The sequence below is a fragment of the Capronia epimyces genome (genome assembly GCF_000585565.1).
Source record: "Capronia epimyces CBS 606.96 chromosome Unknown aczIQ-supercont1.4, whole genome shotgun sequence".
NCBI classification, from domain to species: Eukaryota; Fungi; Ascomycota; class Eurotiomycetes; order Chaetothyriales; family Herpotrichiellaceae; genus Capronia; species Capronia epimyces.
Window position 1 is genome coordinate 1,149,157 of NW_006912907.1, and position 18,601 is coordinate 1,167,757.

Sequence of the window (18,601 nt, forward strand, 5' to 3'; positions counted from 1 at the left end):
TGCAATGGATGGCAGGCCTGAATCCCAAAAAAGTCCGTACTGTATGTGTTCTTTCTTTTATGGTCTTTGTGCATGATTACATCGTACAGAAGATGCGGGATTACAGGCTTCTGTAGCCTGGTCAGCTGATCCATCCCCGAGAACATATGCATTACTAGTACACGGTGCAGGAGAACTTCGATCGTGCTCCCCTGAGAAAGGTCAAGACTGTGCTCCGGGGTTGAAGACCTGAGAAAGATTCAACATGGCAAGGCTCTCGTCCAATTTGGGGGCCGACTGCGCGCTTCAAGACTGTTCCGAAGCCAGGATATTCCAAACGTATTGGTACGTCCCGAGAAAGATGGCGCCGCCGGTGCTGATCCATCCAATCCGAGGCACGATTCCGCGGAACAGGCCAGATGGTCCTTCACTCTTCAAGATCTCCTGCACCACCCTGACAGGGCCTGCTCTTGTAGGAGGAGAAGTAATCGACGAGGTGCCCGAGCTTGAGGGGTTTGTTTCTTTGCGCGCGAGCATGATTCTGGTCTTCAGCACATCCAACGGCGTAGTTAGCCCCGCGGCAACCGCACCCGCCATGCTCCCGAAAACTGCGCTCTCCGTAGCTGTGACAAGTCCCTCTGGACGACCCGTGTCTTGATGCTGTCTAGCTGAATAGGACGCCTTCAAGTATTCCCACAGACTGAACTGGACGATCGTGAAGGGGATTTCGCGCATAATCGTGACTCCACCACCTCTGTATAGCTCGCGCACCATTGTCGCGACACCGTCTGTCTTGCGTAGCGCCAGGATGTCCTGGAATGCGAGCAGCGAGGAACCGCCAAACAGGCCTGCTTGGGCCCGTTGCTTTACTACCTCGGTCGGCACGCGAATAGCGCATGCGGCGATCTCACCCAGCGATGATGCGATCATGTGCGCGTACGTCCGCGTCCAGGAGAAGGAGGATAAGGTAGAGGGTGTCTGACTCGAGTCCGTCGCCAGTGACCGTTTCACGCCGTCGTAGACCAGGAAGAAAAGTGCCGCCGAGGGCATCGATCCCAGCATTGCTGACGGCAGGCCTGCATACATGCTACGCAGCGTTCCGCGCAGGGTATGACGCGGGAGTAAACTCGCAGTTTGGCGCCCATGGTTACTATTGAGTAGGTTCGACTGCAGGCGTGTCTTGATTGTGTCGAGCGGGTACAGAGAGAAGTCGACCGTCAGTCCGGCAATGGCGCCCGCCTATATGTAGTGGCAAACAAGTAGTCAGAGAGAAGTTCTCGTGTAAGAGACGTGGCATGGCGTATGAACGACGGGGAATGGCAGAGGGAGAGGCGGTGCAGCTGGAAATGGTCATGGTCACGGACAATGAGCGATCGGGACCATAACGAACCCACGAGCGGCTGGGCTCGTAGAGCTTCCGACAGCGCTACATCTTGCTCGGTCATGCCTGAGCTGGAGCTGAGGCGAGGCCTTGCCGTTCTTCACACAGCAGCGTAGGCCTCTGTTGGTCACGGTTGTCAGGGGGTGGATTGATGGACTGTTGGGAGTCAATGGAAGAAAAGTCTGGAGGGCAAATAATAATCATAATGGTTGGAATGACATCAGCTGCGGTCGACTTCCGAACTCGGAGAGAAAAGGTCCAGCAACCCAGAGAGGTATTGTTGTAGCATTACGGAGTACAGTGTATTGTGTATGTCATTCTTCACATTGAGTTTACCAGGCTGATCATGATCAGCTGAATATCTATTGCCTCAGCCTTCTACCGCCTTGGTCGTATGATGTCTGATCATGAACCCTCCGTCCGCTTTCCTCACGACATGTTGGATCCAGCCTATCCCACCGTCTCACCATCCATGTCGATCTGGCTTTGCCCGAGCCAGTATCTCGAAGTCAACCTCCCGACTATGATGTCTACAGACGCTGATGGGGTTGTATAGGCGTGTGGTTCGGAGATGTCAGGTGCGTACCGTAGCAGGAGCTTGCAATAGCAGCCGCCGATCAGTGTGAGAGCTTTTTTTCGGAAGGGAGGACATGTAAAGAGGCCCGAAACATCCTTGCAGGTCCAGCCTTCTACACATTCAATAGTCATGGTGTCCACATGGCGCCTGAAACCTCAACGCTTCAACTCTTCAACTGGGGTATCGGGAGAAATTCCTGCCTGTCGGGCGGCAGTGAAGCACCCAGGGCGGAGCACTGCTCCACGGTTTTGAGTGTTGGTCGAGATAAGGGGATGAGGGGACAAGGGGACCATGGAACCATCGTTTCGAATTACATTAGGTAGGACGTGTTGAGGGCGCAGTTTGAAAGAGATGCAACGCAGTCCAAGTTGAGGGATGCAGCAGCAGGGCACTGCAGGCGGTGTTGCCTGGCAACCGGAGGTGGAGGCCGAAATCTCCGCATTCGGCAGACCCCAAATACCGCCCACGAAAACGGTGGCGCATTTCCCATCCAGACGAAGAAACATCGCGTCGCCAAACTGATAACAGACTGTATGTGTATAAGCGGCCAAACCACTCACGTCCCGCGCACAACGCACGAGTGCAGCCTCTCCCCGCGGCCATGTTTAAAGACAGCATTGCTTTCTTGTATCCTATACCACTATCGAGTTGAGCTTTGAAATTACTCTAGCTGGCTCAGCGCAGTGGGCGCCCCCGCGTCGTCCCATTATCTTATTGTTTTCGTGACTCTGTCACCTTTCCCATTTCCCATACCTCATTCATAGTTGGTCTATCCTCACTCAACTACGGCCTTGCCAGCGCAGCCCCAGCCCCAGTATGGAACCCTGGCTAGACTCCCTCTCGGAGGATTGGAAGTCGGAACACCCCTCCTCCTCTCCCGCACCGTCGCTCTCGAGCAGCCGCCAGAATCATGGCAGCGTCGTGCTGTCCCGCTCCCAAAGCCAAAGCCGCATTCCACATCTGGCCAAGATGATGCGAAAAGACTCATACTCATCTACGGGGAGCTTCTTGAGGCATAGGTCTACCAGGGGCCAGGCACGACCAAATGGTGAATCCATCCTACGGGAACGCAGTGCATCAAGCCTCAACATGCCCCCTCAGCCGGGGTCCCAAAAACACACAACTCTTCCGCGCCGTCCCTCTAGTGCTTTTTCCGACTCGCAAAACTCCGTCCAACACTATTCGATCAACGAAAAGCCTGCGCCAGATCAGACACCAGAATGGAAGAGGAGGCTTGCGAATGGCGAAGACATAGGCAGCGACGGGTTCGACCTCTTCTCACCGTCCAAGTTGGAGGGTATCTTCAAAAAGCCAATGCCATCGAAACCATCGAGCGAAGGCAAAGTCGAACCCACCGATCTCGATTCGACTTCTTGGAAGCCATTCACCCTCCCTGTCTCCCATTCCTTACCGGACCAATACAGCAGCATTCGACAGACCCGAAGTCTGCCCAACCTGGAAGTCTTGGAAGAGGTCAACGAGGAAGAGGAGCTGTCTCAGGACGACCTATCCGCCCTGTCTGCAGATTCTGCGCGTGAGGGATCGCTCCGAGGTCTTGTGAGGCAGCGGGTCCAATCTCTTGAGCGTGCTAATGCAAACGACTCCGTGAGACCATCTTCAGCGTGCTCCATGGATCCGCAAGAAAGGAGCGGATATGATATGCACGACTCCCGATGGAGGACGGTCAGTGGTCAGGAAGAGTTAAAGAATGAGCTCATCAGCCCGGTGACGGTGTCAAAGCAGAACTCGATTCGCGCCACAGTCCTGCGCAACTCTCTTGAGGCCAATATAAAGTCGTTGGATAGCAGATTGAGGAACATTGCGCCGGCGACCGCAGACCGCCCAACCTCGAGCTCGAGCGACAGAGACGTCAGCTATGGAAATAGTTCCATTGTTCATGCCGCTACCCATGACGAGCCTCTACCCGACTTGACCTCCCAGTCTCTCCCGGATGACTTGTCAATGGGGACGCAGGACTTCATTTCGCATGGAGGATTTATCAATTCAAGACGCGGTGGTCGTTCCAATGAAGCTTCTTTCCTCCGGAAATCTCTCAGCTTGTCGCAAGATCATTCACAAATCGAGTCAAACTCGCGGCCGGTCTTCCAATTCCACAGTTCGCCTCCTCAGCCCTCTCGCCTGTACGATGACAGTATTGAGCAGAGTAAACTCAGCGCAAGCGCTCCGACCACACCCCAAGATACGAGCGTTGTGCATCACACCGAGGCCTATACCAAGCCTGCATCGTCCGGAAGCCCCCTCAAGCTTTTCGGCAACCGAGATACTTACACAAACAACAAATTAATGCGGATATTAAGCCATTTCGAAGAGCCAGGCGACCAGTCAGAGAATTCAGGCAATGACCACTCACCCCAAGAGCAGCAGGATAACGCTCTTCGCATGAGCCAGTTCGGAAAAGGGGAGCTTGATGGCTTCGGCTTTGTCCAAGACATTCCCAAACCCTTGTCTATCGAAGCAGCTGCGGTTGGATCAGATGGTAGAATTTTCAAACCTGTCTCCACCGATGCTGGCAAGGACCAGGATGCACCAGATCAGGCTGGCAGATCAGAAACCGGCCCCCAAGAGGGTCATATGCAAGACGAGCTGTTGACCGATGCCGGCATCTCGGGAAAAAACAGGACGACCAAGCGACGCAAGACGCTTGTTAAAGACAAGGTCAGTGTTGAAGGCCACGAGCTGGAATTCAAGATCAGCCAGTTGGACGAAACCGCCACTCTTGCCGGAAGGAAGCGAAAAGATGCCAGACCCGGTGATGATGGCACGTTGGCCGACCCTGAAGTTCTTTCTTCGCGGAACCTGCTGAAGCCCAAGTTACCGAGAAGAGAATCAGTCGGTCGGATTCCATCGGATGCGCATGACGGGTCGGTGGTGGGGGATGCTGTCGCAGACAGTCCTGCAGATGGTCTTACGGAGGCCCTGGCGGCAGAACTGGCCTCATTTGCGCAAGGGGCTGCTCAGGTCAATGATGACTCTCGCAAACCATCACTGGCCACCAAGGACTATATGGAAGAGGCAAACAAGGTCATGCAATTCATCCGTTCCCGGGGCAAGCCCAAGCCCTCGTTGCCAGATATCAGCGAGCCTGGAAACATGTCGGAACTTGATCCAGACGCGATTCTTGACCTGGAGATCGACGCAGACTCGACAAAGGATGACTTCTCACGGCCACCATCTCGCGAGCGCAGTTCGAAACCGGTGCCAGATCGGCGCCATGCACGACATGACTCCAGGACTGCGAGCTATCTGAGGCAATACCAAGATCAAGATGATATGGACGTGTTGGCGAGCACGTCGGTTTTTGGAACATTGGCTCCGATGAATGACAAGATGGTTCAGGGACAAGCACCAGTTCCTACGCTCGATGAATCACAGGAGAGCAGCCCCCCAAACATGCGCATCCTGAATCATTCCGAAACGATGAGAAAACGGAAATACTCGACCTCGACGGTGGATGGACCTCAAGATTCGCCGTTGACGCGGCCTCTACACAGCCACCACTCTGCAGGGAGTTCGACGCAACATACATTTCCCACCAGCTCGTCCACATCTGGTCATAAAGGAGTCATTGCGTCTGGAACAGTCTCCATCCCCGATCATGTTGGCCTGATGACCTTTGACCACGAAAAGAAAATGTGGGTGAAGAAAATGGCACTGAAGGAACCAGCTCGACCGGCCAGCCGACTTGAACGAACCGAGGACGACCCTTTCGGAGACATACCTGATCTCAGCATTGATGAGCAGCAAGAGATGGACTTGAGAGCCCGGCGGGTACAAGCGGCAGGGGAAGACAACCGTCCCACCGCGGCTGCAAAGGATACAGAAGTCTCTGCGCAGGCTTACCGACAGCCTCTAGCAGAACTCGACCTGGAAATCGTGAAAGAGAGGGACCAAAGAGACCGGGTTGGTACGGAGACGGAAGATGAGGATGAGCAGGATGAGGATGATGAGCAGGATGAGCACGATGAGGAGGATGAGCACGATGAGCACGATGAACAGATGAACCAAAGCTCCCTGCGCTCAAAGGCCTCGGAGCACGAGGTCAAGCTGCACGATGGGGCCGCGTCAGTGCCTCCTCTCCAAGCCAAGGAAGGTCGGAAGCAGGCCAGAGTCGTGACCATTGCTTTTTCGTCGCCGGTTGTGTCAGCGGTCAACTACGCAGAGATGTCGGAGGAGGACTTTGACGATTTACCCCGTGAAGAAGATCTTCCGCTCGATGACTCTGAGATAGATCTGAACGACGAGACGGTGGACCACCGAGAAATCCCTCGAAGCTTCCCGGCACAGAAATGGACGGACTCACTCCCACAAAGAGGACAAGATGCGTCCGGTGAACACAACTTTACCGTCACCTTCCAGCCGCGGACCATATCGCCGATCGCGGAGGGCGACGAGGGGCAGTTCGATGGGCCCATGAGCATGATCCGGGTGAAAACATCGACCGAACTCACTCCAGCGGGCCCGAGGACGGTGTCGAAACGTCAGAAGGCCGGGAACAAAGGCGCCAGCATTCTCTGCCTGACTCCCCTGTCCGACTTCTCGGTGCATCAGGTGGACAGCGTCAAACATGGCGAACAGAGCTATGTGGACGAGAGAAAACACCCCAATGCCCTTCGACAAGCGCATGGCTCGCTTGCTTTGGCCGTGGACGAGCTGGTCAAGGCGATCACGGACGCCGTGCCCGACGAGCTCTACTGGGAACAACTCCGCCGGCTGACGCTGAAAAGCGAGGGGCTTTGTTCCGTCCACGGTCTCAAGGAGTACTGTCCCGCACTGGAGGTGCTCTCGGTATGCGGCAACCAACTCACCCAGGTGGGGGGCCTGCCAGGGTCTCTTCGTGAGCTAGACATGCATAACAACATGCTCAATGACTTGACCTCATGGGGTCACTTGCACAATCTCCAGTATCTCGATGTCTCTGGGAATCAGCTGGAGAGTCTGGAGGGGTTCAGCTCGTTGGTGCATCTGCGAAACCTCAAGGCCAACAACAACCGCATCAGCAACATTGACGGCATTCTGGATCTCAGCAGTCTCCTCCAGCTCCAACTCGGCGGCAATGAACTCACGACGGTCGATTTCGAGGGCTCCGAACTCAGTCGACTGAGGACACTAGACTTGAGTCACAACCAGCTGGTCACGGTGCAGAACCTCCACTGTCTCCCCGAGCTTGCCGAATTGGATCTCTCGCACAATCTGCTCGACGAGTTTCCGCCACCCAGCGTGGACAAGGCTCTCGCAGTGCGCGACCTGCGACTGGCACATAACCACCTGGCTGTGATCCAGCTCCAGGCGATGCCATTGATCACCCGACTAGACCTAGACGGCAATAGCATCCAGGAAATCAGAGGACTCTCGCTGGCTTACAACCTTGAGATGTTGTCGCTGCGGGAACAGCGAGAGTGTCCGCATGTGATTGATCTGGTGCTCTCGACGCCGAACGAGTGCCGCGAAATCCGCCTGTCATCGAACCAGACTCAGAGCGGGACCTTCCGTCTTCCCAGGCTGCCGCAGAACAACCTCCGCGAGTTGGAGATTGCGGCATGCGGCATCTCGGAGCTGCCGGCAGGGTTCGGAGCAAGCTTTCCCAACTGTCGAGCCTTGAATGCCAATTTCAACGCCATCAGTGACATCGCTCCGTTGCGCCAATTGGTCCAGCTGAAATCTTTGCTTCTGGCCAAGAACCGCATCAAGAAGTTGAGGCGAACCTGCCTGGTCTTGTCGAGGCTGGAATCACTACAGCGGGTTGACCTTCGGGACAATCCTTTGACCGTGGGATTCTACAGCCCTGTGGCCAGTCAAGCGACGGACGGCCACGGCTTGCCCGAGGCACGATATCATCTGCCAGAAGGTTCGCCAACGGAGGATATGAGCTGGATGAAAGTGCTTGACGAGGTGACGGGGTTGAGACGACGCACCATTGAGCTGTTGCTGGCCGATCACTGCAAGAATCTCGTTCGACTCGACGGCCTGGATTTATGTCGTGAACGGGTCAGCAATCATGACGTGACATGGGGGAGACTGACTGCTCAGGGGGTGCTCAAAATACCGGCAGCAACTTCTCCCCTAGCCTAGGTCGAGAAGGCTGGTGATGGTGATGGTGATGGTGATGGTGAAGGAAAAGTGACGAATGATGCGCGGTCCATTCCGCTTGCGCCCAGGTCGGTCAATAGTGATGGCGATGTGTTTGGTGGATGATGGGGATGAATGGTTGGGCAATAAAGATATTTCGGTTGTGTCAGGGAGTCCCGGTCCCGGTTGTATGGAGTGATTGGAAAAGGGGACTCTGGGATATGTATCATTCAAAGCAATGGGTAATGACGATGACGGTGATGTTTGTATGCGTCTCCTGTCTTTTGTGCATTTCATCTACCGTACCGTGCGACGGTGTGTTCATCTACCGTACTGTGCCACGGTGTGGTGTAATAGGCAATAGGACTTGTTAGTCGAACTTCCTCCGGTCTTTGCTTCGCCTTCTGGCTTTGTATGCAGAGTTGGCTCAGCGCAAGGGGTGAGGAGCCTTCTAACCCTAAGACCTTGACCCTAACCCTAACCCTAACCCTAATCACACCACTCCCCCTTGGCTCAGCCTCGTCGGAATTTGACCTGACTCTTGGCCGCAGGGGAGGCTGGCTGGGTTAGGTTGTCATGACAGCCTGGCTACCAATAGAGAGAGGATTCGGTATCTATACAGGCCAGGCCAGGACAGGACAGCACGGGACAGGAGTAGCCATGGGCCAGCCCCATCTACTGACTGTACTGACTGTACTGTACTGTACCGTACATTCCAGAAAGAAGTCGGGAAGAAGTCAAGACCCACGGACATGGACGTGGACACAGACACGGACACGGACGAAGATGGAACGTGGATTGGAATGTTGGATTTGGATCCCGGTCCGTAGAAGGTCCTCAGCACCATCAGCATGTATGTACATATGTTGCCAGCCTTGTCCTTGTTATGCTTATGTTGCCAATCTTGTTCTTATTAGTATTGGTATTGCCAGCCTTGCTTGTCCTTATTTATGTTGTTATGGCTTGTGGAACTCGCCCCCCACATCTAGATATTCTCCAGCCTGCTTTGCTTGGCCCATCTCTGTCCTGTCTATATGCAGATATCTGTCCATCTGTCCGTGCGTGCCTTGCATCGGTGCCATGGGGAGGCTAGCATTACACGGTGTGGCATTGCCTTGTTGTGTTGACGAAGATATAAGATGGGTATATATATAAATATAGTTCTGTCTTTCTATCTTCCCTTACTTGCTATTGCTATTACTATATACACCAGATCAATCTATTGCCACAAAAATATCCAAGTTATCTGGTCTTCTCCTTCTCTTTCTCCTCCATCAAGCGCTCCAAACCAGAAGATATCTGTTCTAGCACCAGGGTCCCGATCCCAACCCGTCGGTGGAAAAGATATAGATCTATTTTCGAGAAGAGGAGAAGATAAGAAGAGAAAGAAGAAGAAGAAGAGTCGACTCTACTCTCTCTAGTCTACAGCATGATCGACGTTTACATTTGTACCTGGTTCGCCATCATCTACGTCTTCATCTCCGGCGCTGACGCATCGCCCATCGCCATCGCGCTCCCCATCCCAGTCGCAGTCGCAGATGCAGATGTAGGAGCTCAGGGTGGTGCGGCATCATCACCATCGTCATCAACGGCGTCGGGGTGTGTTGGGACATATTCGGGCGTCTTTGGGATCGCGGCGATGAATATCTCTGTTTCTTCTGCATCAGCATCAGCATCAGCATCAGCATCAGCATTAGCATCAACTTCAGTTTCGATCTCATCCTCTGGAAATGTGAATGAGGATGGGAATGGGGATGGAAATGGAAACGGACACAGAAATCGAAATCGAGTCATGGGAAGGAGACGAGATGCTGCAGTCATACCCGTCGCATCTACTTCTACTTCCTCACCCCCAGCCTTCACCGCCATCATGGGGGAAATCTCTCAGATCGGAGACGGTCAGGTCCAGGGCGGCATGCACACGGTGACCATGACCATGGCCACCAGGACCATGATGCCCGTCTCACAGATCAGTGATGGACAGATCCAGAATGCGGTCGTGACGAAGATGCCAGCACTAGCACCAGCATCAGGCGCACCGTCAATCCAGTCTGAGCCGTCAGCCTCGCCGAGCAACGATGGAGGTTCGTCTGGGTCTGGATCTGGGTCTGCCTCTGCCTCTGCCTCTGCCTCTGCCTCTGCCTCTGCGTCAAGGCCGCCTTTCGCTATTCCCACGAGCAAACCACCGACTGTGCTCGAGCAGGCGTGCGGCATTGAAACGCGGGTCAGCATGGCATTGCCGTCGTCGTCTTCGTCGTCGTCTTCGTCGTCGTCCACACCAAGTCTCAACGAAGCGACCACGGCATCACAAGACACAGCGCCCGCACCAACATCAACACCAACTTCGTCGACAGGTTCTTCTTCAAGCACCAACACGGACACCAACTCCAGCACGACCACGACCACGACCACCAGGCTGTCTTTTGTCTCGTGCCTCACCAACTCCACCCTCCGACTTTCTCTGGCAGACGGCACGCTTGTCGACGCGCACAACCGCACCGGCTACATCGCGTCCAACTATCAGTTCCAGTTTGACGGGCCGCCGCAGTCTGGCGCGCTGTCCACCACGGGCTGGAGTATCTGCCCCAGCTCCGACGGGACGTCGACGCTGGCGCTGGGCGGCACCACCACCTTCTGGCAGTGTCTGAGTGGCGGCTTCTATAATTTGTACACGGAGGATTGGGCTGCGCAATGTAGTCCGATCGAGTTGAGGGTTGTGGCGTTGGTGCAGTGTTGATTCGACGGAGCTGAACAGTGATTCTGATGAACAGATTCTGATGAACTGATTCTGACGAACTGATTCTGACGGACTGATGGGTTGATAGACTGCTTTGTTCATGTTTATGGATGGATTTGTCCTGATCGGCACCAGAAAAAAGGAGAAAGAAAAAGGAAAAGGAAAAGAAAAAGGAATAAAGGGAAAAAGGACCCAGGGTAATACGATATAAAATGAAAAAAAAAAAGAATACAGACACGTCAGAAAATATACACAGTAGGGACCTACTCAGGGCAGATCATAGAAGATATAGTCAGTCGAAGCCGATGAGAGGATAACCACAAGGCTTCACCCGTATATGTGAGGAGCTTGAAGCCGATGAGAGGATACCAGCAAAGGCTTCGCCCGTATAGGTGAGGAGCCTGAAGCCGAAGATTTGTCCTAATGGCACTGGGAAAGAACCTGCAGGGCGGGTGAGAATTCATCCTGGCATCGATGATAGGGACAGAAGTAGATGACAACAGGCCCACGGTGGTCCACTTCACATCCTGTTCTTGTTGAGGCTGTCGATATTGATACTGACATGACATTGATTCCTATCTTCGCCGTCAACAGTGACTTGTACCTTCTCTCGAGATCGGTATAGATTCGATGGCGTCTGATTCAGCCACCCACTTCAGACCAGACTAGACCACACTGCTTCTCCGTTCTTCGCTCTCCATTTTCCGCTCTCCTGTCCCCAGTCGACCCTCACAAGCTCATGCAGTGGCTGCCCATTGAGATCTGAAATTGTTCAGACCGGCCAACACCCCAAGGACGCCTACCAATCCGTTATTCATGCCCTTGATGCCGCCCGGGTACAAGCTGTAATGGATGGCCAAGGGCAACCAATACGCAGCAACCCGGAACTCATTCCACCACTTGCGGTCATACTCCTCCCTTTCTCGAACCGACTTGGTCAAGCGTTTGGGCTGGTCGAGCTGCGCCTCGCGCCACAGCCGCAAGAAGTCGGCGGCCACGCCAACCAGCCATGCACGACAGCTCCAGGCGACCCATTTGTTGATGCCGCCGCGTTTGGCAACAACGTCGGCGGGCACCACACCCTTGCCCACGAGATGGTAGATGTTTTCCATCGCCTGGTAGCCGATGTAACCGGCGCATTGCAGCAGGGCGACCCGGCGCAGCCCAGGGTCCATCTCGGCCGCGGACTTCTTGGACAGCAGTGTCTTGAGCCAGATATATAGCGGGATCAACCCCGTCAAGCGCAGCGTGGTGCGGGTGTCCGAGACCAGAGAGCCGAGCGGCGTCAGGAACGACGTCGAGGCCACTGGAGCTAGTGCCCCGGCCGGCAGCTTCGAAGGCGTACGCCCGATCAGGCGCGAGATGTATGTGATGACTGCGGCGCGAGTAGGTGCTTTGGAGTGCAGGTACGCGGCGAGGTAGATGGCGTAGTTGAGGGTCGAGAGAGCGGCCCCCAGCCCGGCAGAGGTTTTGATCAATCTGTAGCGGTTAACGCCTTGTCAGTCTGTGTCCCCGAAAGAGACTTGGGACAGAACCAGAACATACTTGCTAATGCGCACGATGATCTCGTCGGTCTTGGAGAGCGTCGTGGCGACATCTTTGGGCAGTTTGGCCAACGCTGGCGTCTCCTCGACTTTGATGGGCTCGATGCCTCCCGTCGACTTGTCGGTTTCGGGAACGGGAGGATTTTGCGGCACCACGCTGGGATCTGGGTGCGTGGACTCGCTGCTCGACATGGCTACGAGTCGGGGTCTGGAAGGCGTGCTAGAGAGCGAAGATGGGTGCGCTTCGAGCGATGTGATGGATGGAGGGTGGTTAGATTGAAAGTGTAAGCTGGGCCAGTCCTCCGTACAGAGGAAGGTAGTTGTAGTGTATCCCCGCAAAGTCTTTTGTACCGGCCGGCGGAAGAGGGAGCTGTCTAGCAAATACTACACATACAGAGCATAGGTACACATACGTATATGGTCACCAACAGAAAACGGGGAATCTGGGGAGGTTGACAGGCTCCCTGGCGCAATAGCCGAGGCAGCGTCCGGGTGGTGTATTCCAGGTTGGTACGGAGGACCGGGACCGGGGAAAAGCCATTGCATTTATGGCTCATATGAGCCGCCGGAGAGAGTATGGAGGGTTTCGGAGGAGTGCCAGGTCACCAAATGCTGGGAGTACGGAATACGGAGTACGCATTCCGAGGTACGATCATGCGTTGCCCCTCGTACCAGGCACCTACAGGTACCAAGAGACTCCGTACTCCGTACCAGTATTCGTACCTCTAGGTACTTTTTACAGAGTATTCGTACAGGCGGCGACCACCGCAACGTCATCGTCATCTCCCTGTCACCACTGTCTGCTGCCTCTTCACATCTGTCGAAACGGCGGGTTCCATCATCTTCTTAAATCGCTCAGCCTCGCCGGCCCCCAAGGATCTGGCCTCCGTCGTCGCAGGCACCCACGTTTCCTTTTGCTGCTACTGACCGTAGTACGCCTCGACCCGTGCAGAAACTTCCCACTCACTATCATTAAAGACTCGACTGATTCTTGAATCAAATTCGCCATCCAGTTTTTGGTCCCAGCAAAGTAACACAACGCAACACAACACTCTCCCCCAACTTGATACCACGGCTTCCATCCAAGAACGACACGTTATCATTGCCATGTCGTGCGGCGACATCTTCCTCGGCCTTATCGCCATTCTGTTCCCGCCTATCGCAGGTACGTTCGCCGCCCACATCCCATCTACATCCACATCCACATCTACACCTACATGCCCGACATTTTGCGTGCGCTTGCGCTTGAGCTTGAGCTAACTGCGTCTCCTCCAGTTTGGATCAAATCCGGCATCTGCTCCTGTGACTCGTTGATCAACATCCTCCTGTGCCTACTCGGCTACCTGCCCGGGCTTCTCCACGCATGGTACATCATAGCCCGCAACCCCGAGCGCGACTTCGACTACGAGTCCATCCCAGATGCCGAGTCACAGCGTGTCACCTACTACTTCGTCCGCGCCCAGCCAGCGCCGCCACGAAGCTACGGCACCCAAGCCCATAATCGGCCCGCCCCTCCTCCGCCCAAGCCCCAGAACCGACCAGCCCAGCCAGGTGATCGTCACGCTGGCGAGGCCAGCACCAGACCGGCACCACCCCCTCCAAGCCAGCCTGAAGGGCCCAGTGTAGGCGCTGGAAGCGAAGAGCCTGGGGCGCCCCCTAGCTATTCCGAGGTGGTGAAAGGCGACAACAAGATTCAAACTTAAGATTGAGTCTTTGCCAACAATAACAAACTCAAAATATCCAAGGGTGTGGTTAGGCGCTTCTGCCTGGAGTTGAATTGAAATGGCGTTGATGGTCAAGGCGTGCACGGGTGAGAGATATCCACGCTTCGGTGGCTATGAGGATCAGAACCTGGGCGTGGGACAATCAAATTTGTAACCATAATGAATTTCCATGAAGGCATCATCATGTAGTTATAGAAATCTCCCACTTTGGAGAGAGACCTCTACGAGAAGCGATCGCCCCGAGCCGGTGCACTGTGATACTGTCTACTGTCTTAATGGGTGATGGTCTGATTTCAACACCGTCCCAGTGATCTCGGCCTATGAATGATCAGACTCCTTGTAGAGTCTTAAGTTAGTGGCAAGGCATAGGCCGTCGGCAGTCCAAACCGAGTATCCCAGTATCCAGTGCTTGGATAGAGTGGCATGCTATGATCACAGACATGCACACGCCCTCTCTTGTCTGAGAGCCATCAAACTAGGCGTTGCTGTTGATGATCTCGACGACTGTTCAGAAAATTGGTTAGCGTCTTCAACCAGGTTGTCATTGATCGAGCGACGGCACTCACAAGCAGGCTTCAAACTGGCACCACCAACCAAGAAACCGTCGACGTCGGGCTGTTTGGCCAATTCTGGGGAGTTCTTCTCGGTCACGCTACCGCCATAGATGATTCTGGTGAACTCTGCCACCTCGGGCGTAACGGCGTCCGCAAGCCATTTTCTGACTGCTGCATGGACTTCTTGGGCTTGCTCTGCATTATGACAGGTCGGGTTAGTGATTGAATCCTTCATCGCTCCTGAAAACACCCGGAGACATCGATGCAGATGACGTACCAGTTGTAGCAACTTTGCCTGTTCCAATAGCCCAGATCGGCTCATACGCAATCACCACGTTTTTCCAGCCATCCTTGCCAATGACTTTGTTCACTGCTTGCAATTGTCTCGTGACCACATCGACAGTGACGCCCTTTTCTCTCTCCTCAAGAGACTCTCCACAGCACAAGATGACGTTGATACCAGCATCCAATGCGGCCTTGGTTTTGGCAGCCACAAACTCGTCCTCCTCCCGGAGGATAGTGCGGCGCTCGGAATGGCCTAGGACAACCCACGTGATGTTGCTGTCTTTCAGTTGTTGTGGAGAGATTTCGCCGGTGAATGCGCCACTGGGCTTGTCAAAGACATTCTGGGCTGCGACTTCGATGTGGGGAGCAAGATGTTCTCGGGCGAGGAGCAGATACAAGCTCGGAGGAGCGATGACGACTTCAGTATTGGGGTCTGCAGAAAGTGGTTCTATGCGTTAGAGTCTTTCTCCCACAATGCCAGTGTATGCAGTCACCTCCCTAAGGCAGGCGAGTCTCGTGGGTCTGAGCGGAGAGGATGCGAGGGACACGAAAAGCAATCGGAAGGGATCAAGGGAACAGAACGTACCGAGCTGGGCCGTGGAGAGGTTGTGGACGATCTCTGTAATGGTCTTGATCGTCCCATTCCTAGGAAACCATGTCGTGTCAGCTGTTCAGTTGTGGTATCAAATAGACAGTGAGTCTATGCTGAAACCATACATTTTGAAGTTTCCTCCAACGAAGAACTTGCGGCCCATTTTGGCGGTATGACGAGTGGGTTTCGGTTTTTGGTGGAATAAGGAAAGTAACGATTGAGCTCGAGAGTGATCCGAAGAATAGCACACTTCGTTTCTGCGAGAGGTAACACAAGTACTACAAGTCGACAGACAGGGGGAAGAAGGAATCAAATAGTATGGAGAACTGGGAGCAGCAATGCTTCTGCTCTCTTCTGTTGACTGCGGGGCTGCTGCTGCTGTGTCCCCGACAAGTTCGCCCTCGCCCTCTCAAGGGCAACTTTTCCGAAGGGTTTATCGTTATCGCCCTCCGACTTTTCACGACGAGGCTCAAAGCAACACACGTGACCTGGCATGATGAGCATGGTGAGGACAATACGTAAGGTACGTAGCGTGCTGTAGTATTTATTAATGTCGATCTCTCTCCGCGTCGCCATTGTTGTTAGTTTGTACTCCGTACGGCCATGGTATGGTTGCTGGGACCGATCTCCCGCCTCAAAACGCGCTGCGATGTCTTGACTCCCTTCTCATCATGGTGACTGGCCAAGGAGGGCTCCTTTGACGCCGACTAGAGATGATGTCGTTTGGTATTATTTCTGTTCTGTATCCGAGTCCGACCCTCCTCGTTACTGGGGACCAACGATCACGCGACTGATCGAACGAGAGATCGTCCAGCCTTGTCAAGCCTCACCAAGGGGGAGGTTTCCCACTAGCGATCATGTCCCGTCAGCCCGGTTCCTTCCGGACAGGAGTTTCTTGACAGACTGCCGGTTTCAAGTTCTTTCGCGTACTTCTATGGCCAGTCTGGATTACAGCCTAGGGTCAGACCCAGAATTTCCACAAAGTGTTTCCTTACACCCTAGGCTTTCGTCATCTGTTCGTCTCCACTGTTTGGGCGGTTCACCGTCAACGGTCCAGGGGTGAAAGCCTCGCCTACGCGCTATCCGGACCCAAATGAAACGATAGTGGACCTTTTTGGGATACCCTGAAAAAATCCGCTTTGTTTTGCTGCCCTGATCTTTTCCTTCCAGTCTCCAGAGTTGCCCGGCTCTACAGCAAACCTCTGATGAGATTGGTCTGGGATCGGGAGCTGTTCGGTCCGTTACCCGGCGGTTCCCAATTTATCCCTAAACAACCTCACAGGAATCAACAAGCTTCGAATTGGATGGCTGCGAACGTCGATGGAATGATTCGAGTTCGACGAGAAAGAGTGATCCACGCGTAGCAAATCTCTCTGGTATCAGCCCCCACTGGTGTGTTCGACAAATCTGGAAGCATGTAATAATATACACCGCGGTCATATGAACCGTCGGACCTGGTGATCCGTTGGTGACCGGCCTTGGTCCCTTGAAGGATTGTGGTCCTGTCAAAGCCCCAACAAGAGCACAGAGGATTATGGGAATGATCATAAACCCCGATGATCTTCGAGTGGCGTTACTGAACTTCGAAACTGCGGTGTGGTGGTCAGGCCACTCACACGTGGGGAGTGGAACGCCCCAAACCTCATCCTGGCTAGGGTTCTTATGGGCCTGGTTAGAAATCGATTCAATAAGAGGGAAGGTCGGAAACTGGTGGTTCGTCACCGCCTATTTATCAGGAATATCCTCCAATCTGTGGAGTGGCTGCTACAGTCCCAGCTCGGTGCCCTGACTTCAGGCCATTCTGTCCTGGGCTCATCAGAGTGATAACACTGTACCTTAAGCAGCTAACCTGGAATATTGCACGGCACGATGGCGGAAATACCAAAGGGAATGGAGCACGTTGACCGGCGAGAGCTTTATACTTCGCTACCGGCCAGAATCCAGTACCTCCAGCAATTCCTCGAATTCGGAGCAGGTCAGCGGCCCCAATCCACCGGACCCGTTATCAGTGTACCGTAGAACCGGACTTCTAACATGAGGTGTCCCAGATGATGTTGTCGCCCTGATCGACGGACAGAAGTATATCAAGACCATTATTCCGGCCATCGTCAATATGGTGTACAAGAAGCTGTTGAAACACGACATCACGGCGCGAGTCTTCAGTACACGAGACAGCCGGAATGAGGAGAACCCAGACCGGTGGATCAAAGAAGAAGATGCACAGATTACGCACAGAAAGATGTTCCTGAGGTGGTACCTCACCAAACTCAATTCTGACCCCAGTAAGATGGAGTATTGGCAGTACCTCGATAAAGTTGGGTAAGTCAAGGCCGTGGGCCTTCATCAATCGTTGCGCACGAGAGCCTGACAACCTACAGGTTGATGCACGTTGGCAAGGGCCGCCGGAACCCTCTCCACGTGGACTATCTTTTTCTCGGTGCTTGTTTGGGATATATCCAGGACTCGATGACAGAAGCAATACTCTCTCATCCGCGGCTGGAGCTCACGCAGAAGATCGCCATTGTCAAAGCCATTGGGAAAGTCATCTGGATTCAAAACGATTTGATGGCCAAATGGCACGTTGAAGACGGCCGTGAATTTACGGATGCGGCCGACGACGAGGAGATCCGAGCCGAGGCCGGCGAGCCTGAAGGTTACGTCCACGGGAGGAAAGTCTTGGGCAGCGGAAGTGAGGAGAGTAGTTCAATCGATGCCTCGTCAATATCGTCGGAAAAGAGTACCACGAGCCTCGGCCGATCGATCGAGCAGGTTCGCCTGAGTGGCGAACAAAGCAAATGCCCATTCAGCGGCATGGCCGTTGATATGGACAAGCAACGAGCTACCACATGGCGACCCAGGCGACATGAGCCAGAAGCAAAGCCTCCGCCGACAGGCATTCCGCGACTGTACGTGGTCGATGGGAAGACTGTCTGTAAAGAGAAGCTGGAGCCAAATCCTTGGGACGAAGACTAGAATGGCAAGAGATACCCCTAAATTTGGAACGAAACCATGCACCGAGTCGAGCTGAGAAGTACGGAGTAGGTGGCTGTCCTTCTGCACATACAACCCACGTCCACCGTGGACTCGTAGACCTGTAGACCCGAGAGCCGCGGAGTGATACTACAACTTGGAGCCAATGCT

General features: G+C 54.1%; 7 protein-coding genes across 7 annotated transcripts; 4 read left to right on the top strand and 3 right to left on the bottom strand.

The window, feature by feature from the left end:
* Window positions 1-285: 285 nt before the first annotated feature.
* A1O3_05038 (uncharacterized protein) lies at window positions 286-1,424 on the bottom strand (the record flags this gene model as incomplete). Its single annotated transcript, XM_007735166.1, has 2 exons — window positions 286-1,218; window positions 1,344-1,424. The coding sequence occupies 2 exons, from the start codon at window positions 1,422-1,424 to the stop codon at window positions 286-288; spliced, it is 1,014 nt and encodes a 337-aa protein (XP_007733356.1).
* A 1,329-nt stretch (window positions 1,425-2,753) lies between these two features.
* On the top strand, window positions 2,754-8,027 carry A1O3_05039 (uncharacterized protein; the record flags this gene model as incomplete). The annotated part of the gene is made up of 1 exon (XM_007735167.1): window positions 2,754-8,027. One exon carries the CDS (start codon window positions 2,754-2,756, stop codon window positions 8,025-8,027), a length of 5,274 nt encoding a protein of 1,757 aa, XP_007733357.1.
* Window positions 8,028-9,894: 1,867 nt separating this feature from the next.
* Window positions 9,895-10,761, top strand: A1O3_05040 (uncharacterized protein; the record flags this gene model as incomplete). The annotated part of the gene is made up of 2 exons (XM_007735168.1): window positions 9,895-10,118; window positions 10,179-10,761. The coding sequence occupies 2 exons, from the start codon at window positions 9,895-9,897 to the stop codon at window positions 10,759-10,761; spliced, it is 807 nt and encodes a 268-aa protein (XP_007733358.1).
* Window positions 10,762-11,498: 737 nt separating this feature from the next.
* A1O3_05041 (uncharacterized protein) lies at window positions 11,499-12,497 on the bottom strand (the record flags this gene model as incomplete). Its single annotated transcript, XM_007735169.1, has 2 exons — window positions 11,499-12,240; window positions 12,307-12,497. The coding sequence occupies 2 exons, from the start codon at window positions 12,495-12,497 to the stop codon at window positions 11,499-11,501; spliced, it is 933 nt and encodes a 310-aa protein (XP_007733359.1).
* A 915-nt stretch (window positions 12,498-13,412) lies between these two features.
* Window positions 13,413-14,008, top strand: A1O3_05042 (uncharacterized protein; the record flags this gene model as incomplete). The annotated part of the gene is made up of 2 exons (XM_007735170.1): window positions 13,413-13,470; window positions 13,581-14,008. 2 exons carry the CDS (start codon window positions 13,413-13,415, stop codon window positions 14,006-14,008), a joined length of 486 nt encoding a protein of 161 aa, XP_007733360.1.
* Window positions 14,009-14,504: 496 nt separating this feature from the next.
* On the bottom strand, window positions 14,505-15,623 carry A1O3_05043 (triosephosphate isomerase; the record flags this gene model as incomplete). The annotated part of the gene is made up of 5 exons (XM_007735171.1): window positions 14,505-14,533; window positions 14,596-14,778; window positions 14,861-15,301; window positions 15,455-15,513; window positions 15,586-15,623. 5 exons carry the CDS (start codon window positions 15,621-15,623, stop codon window positions 14,505-14,507), a joined length of 750 nt encoding a protein of 249 aa, XP_007733361.1.
* Window positions 15,624-17,329: 1,706 nt separating this feature from the next.
* On the top strand, window positions 17,330-18,433 carry A1O3_05044 (uncharacterized protein; the record flags this gene model as incomplete). The annotated part of the gene is made up of 3 exons (XM_007735172.1): window positions 17,330-17,435; window positions 17,509-17,779; window positions 17,839-18,433. 3 exons carry the CDS (start codon window positions 17,330-17,332, stop codon window positions 18,431-18,433), a joined length of 972 nt encoding a protein of 323 aa, XP_007733362.1.
* Between the last annotated feature and the right edge of the window lie 168 nt (window positions 18,434-18,601).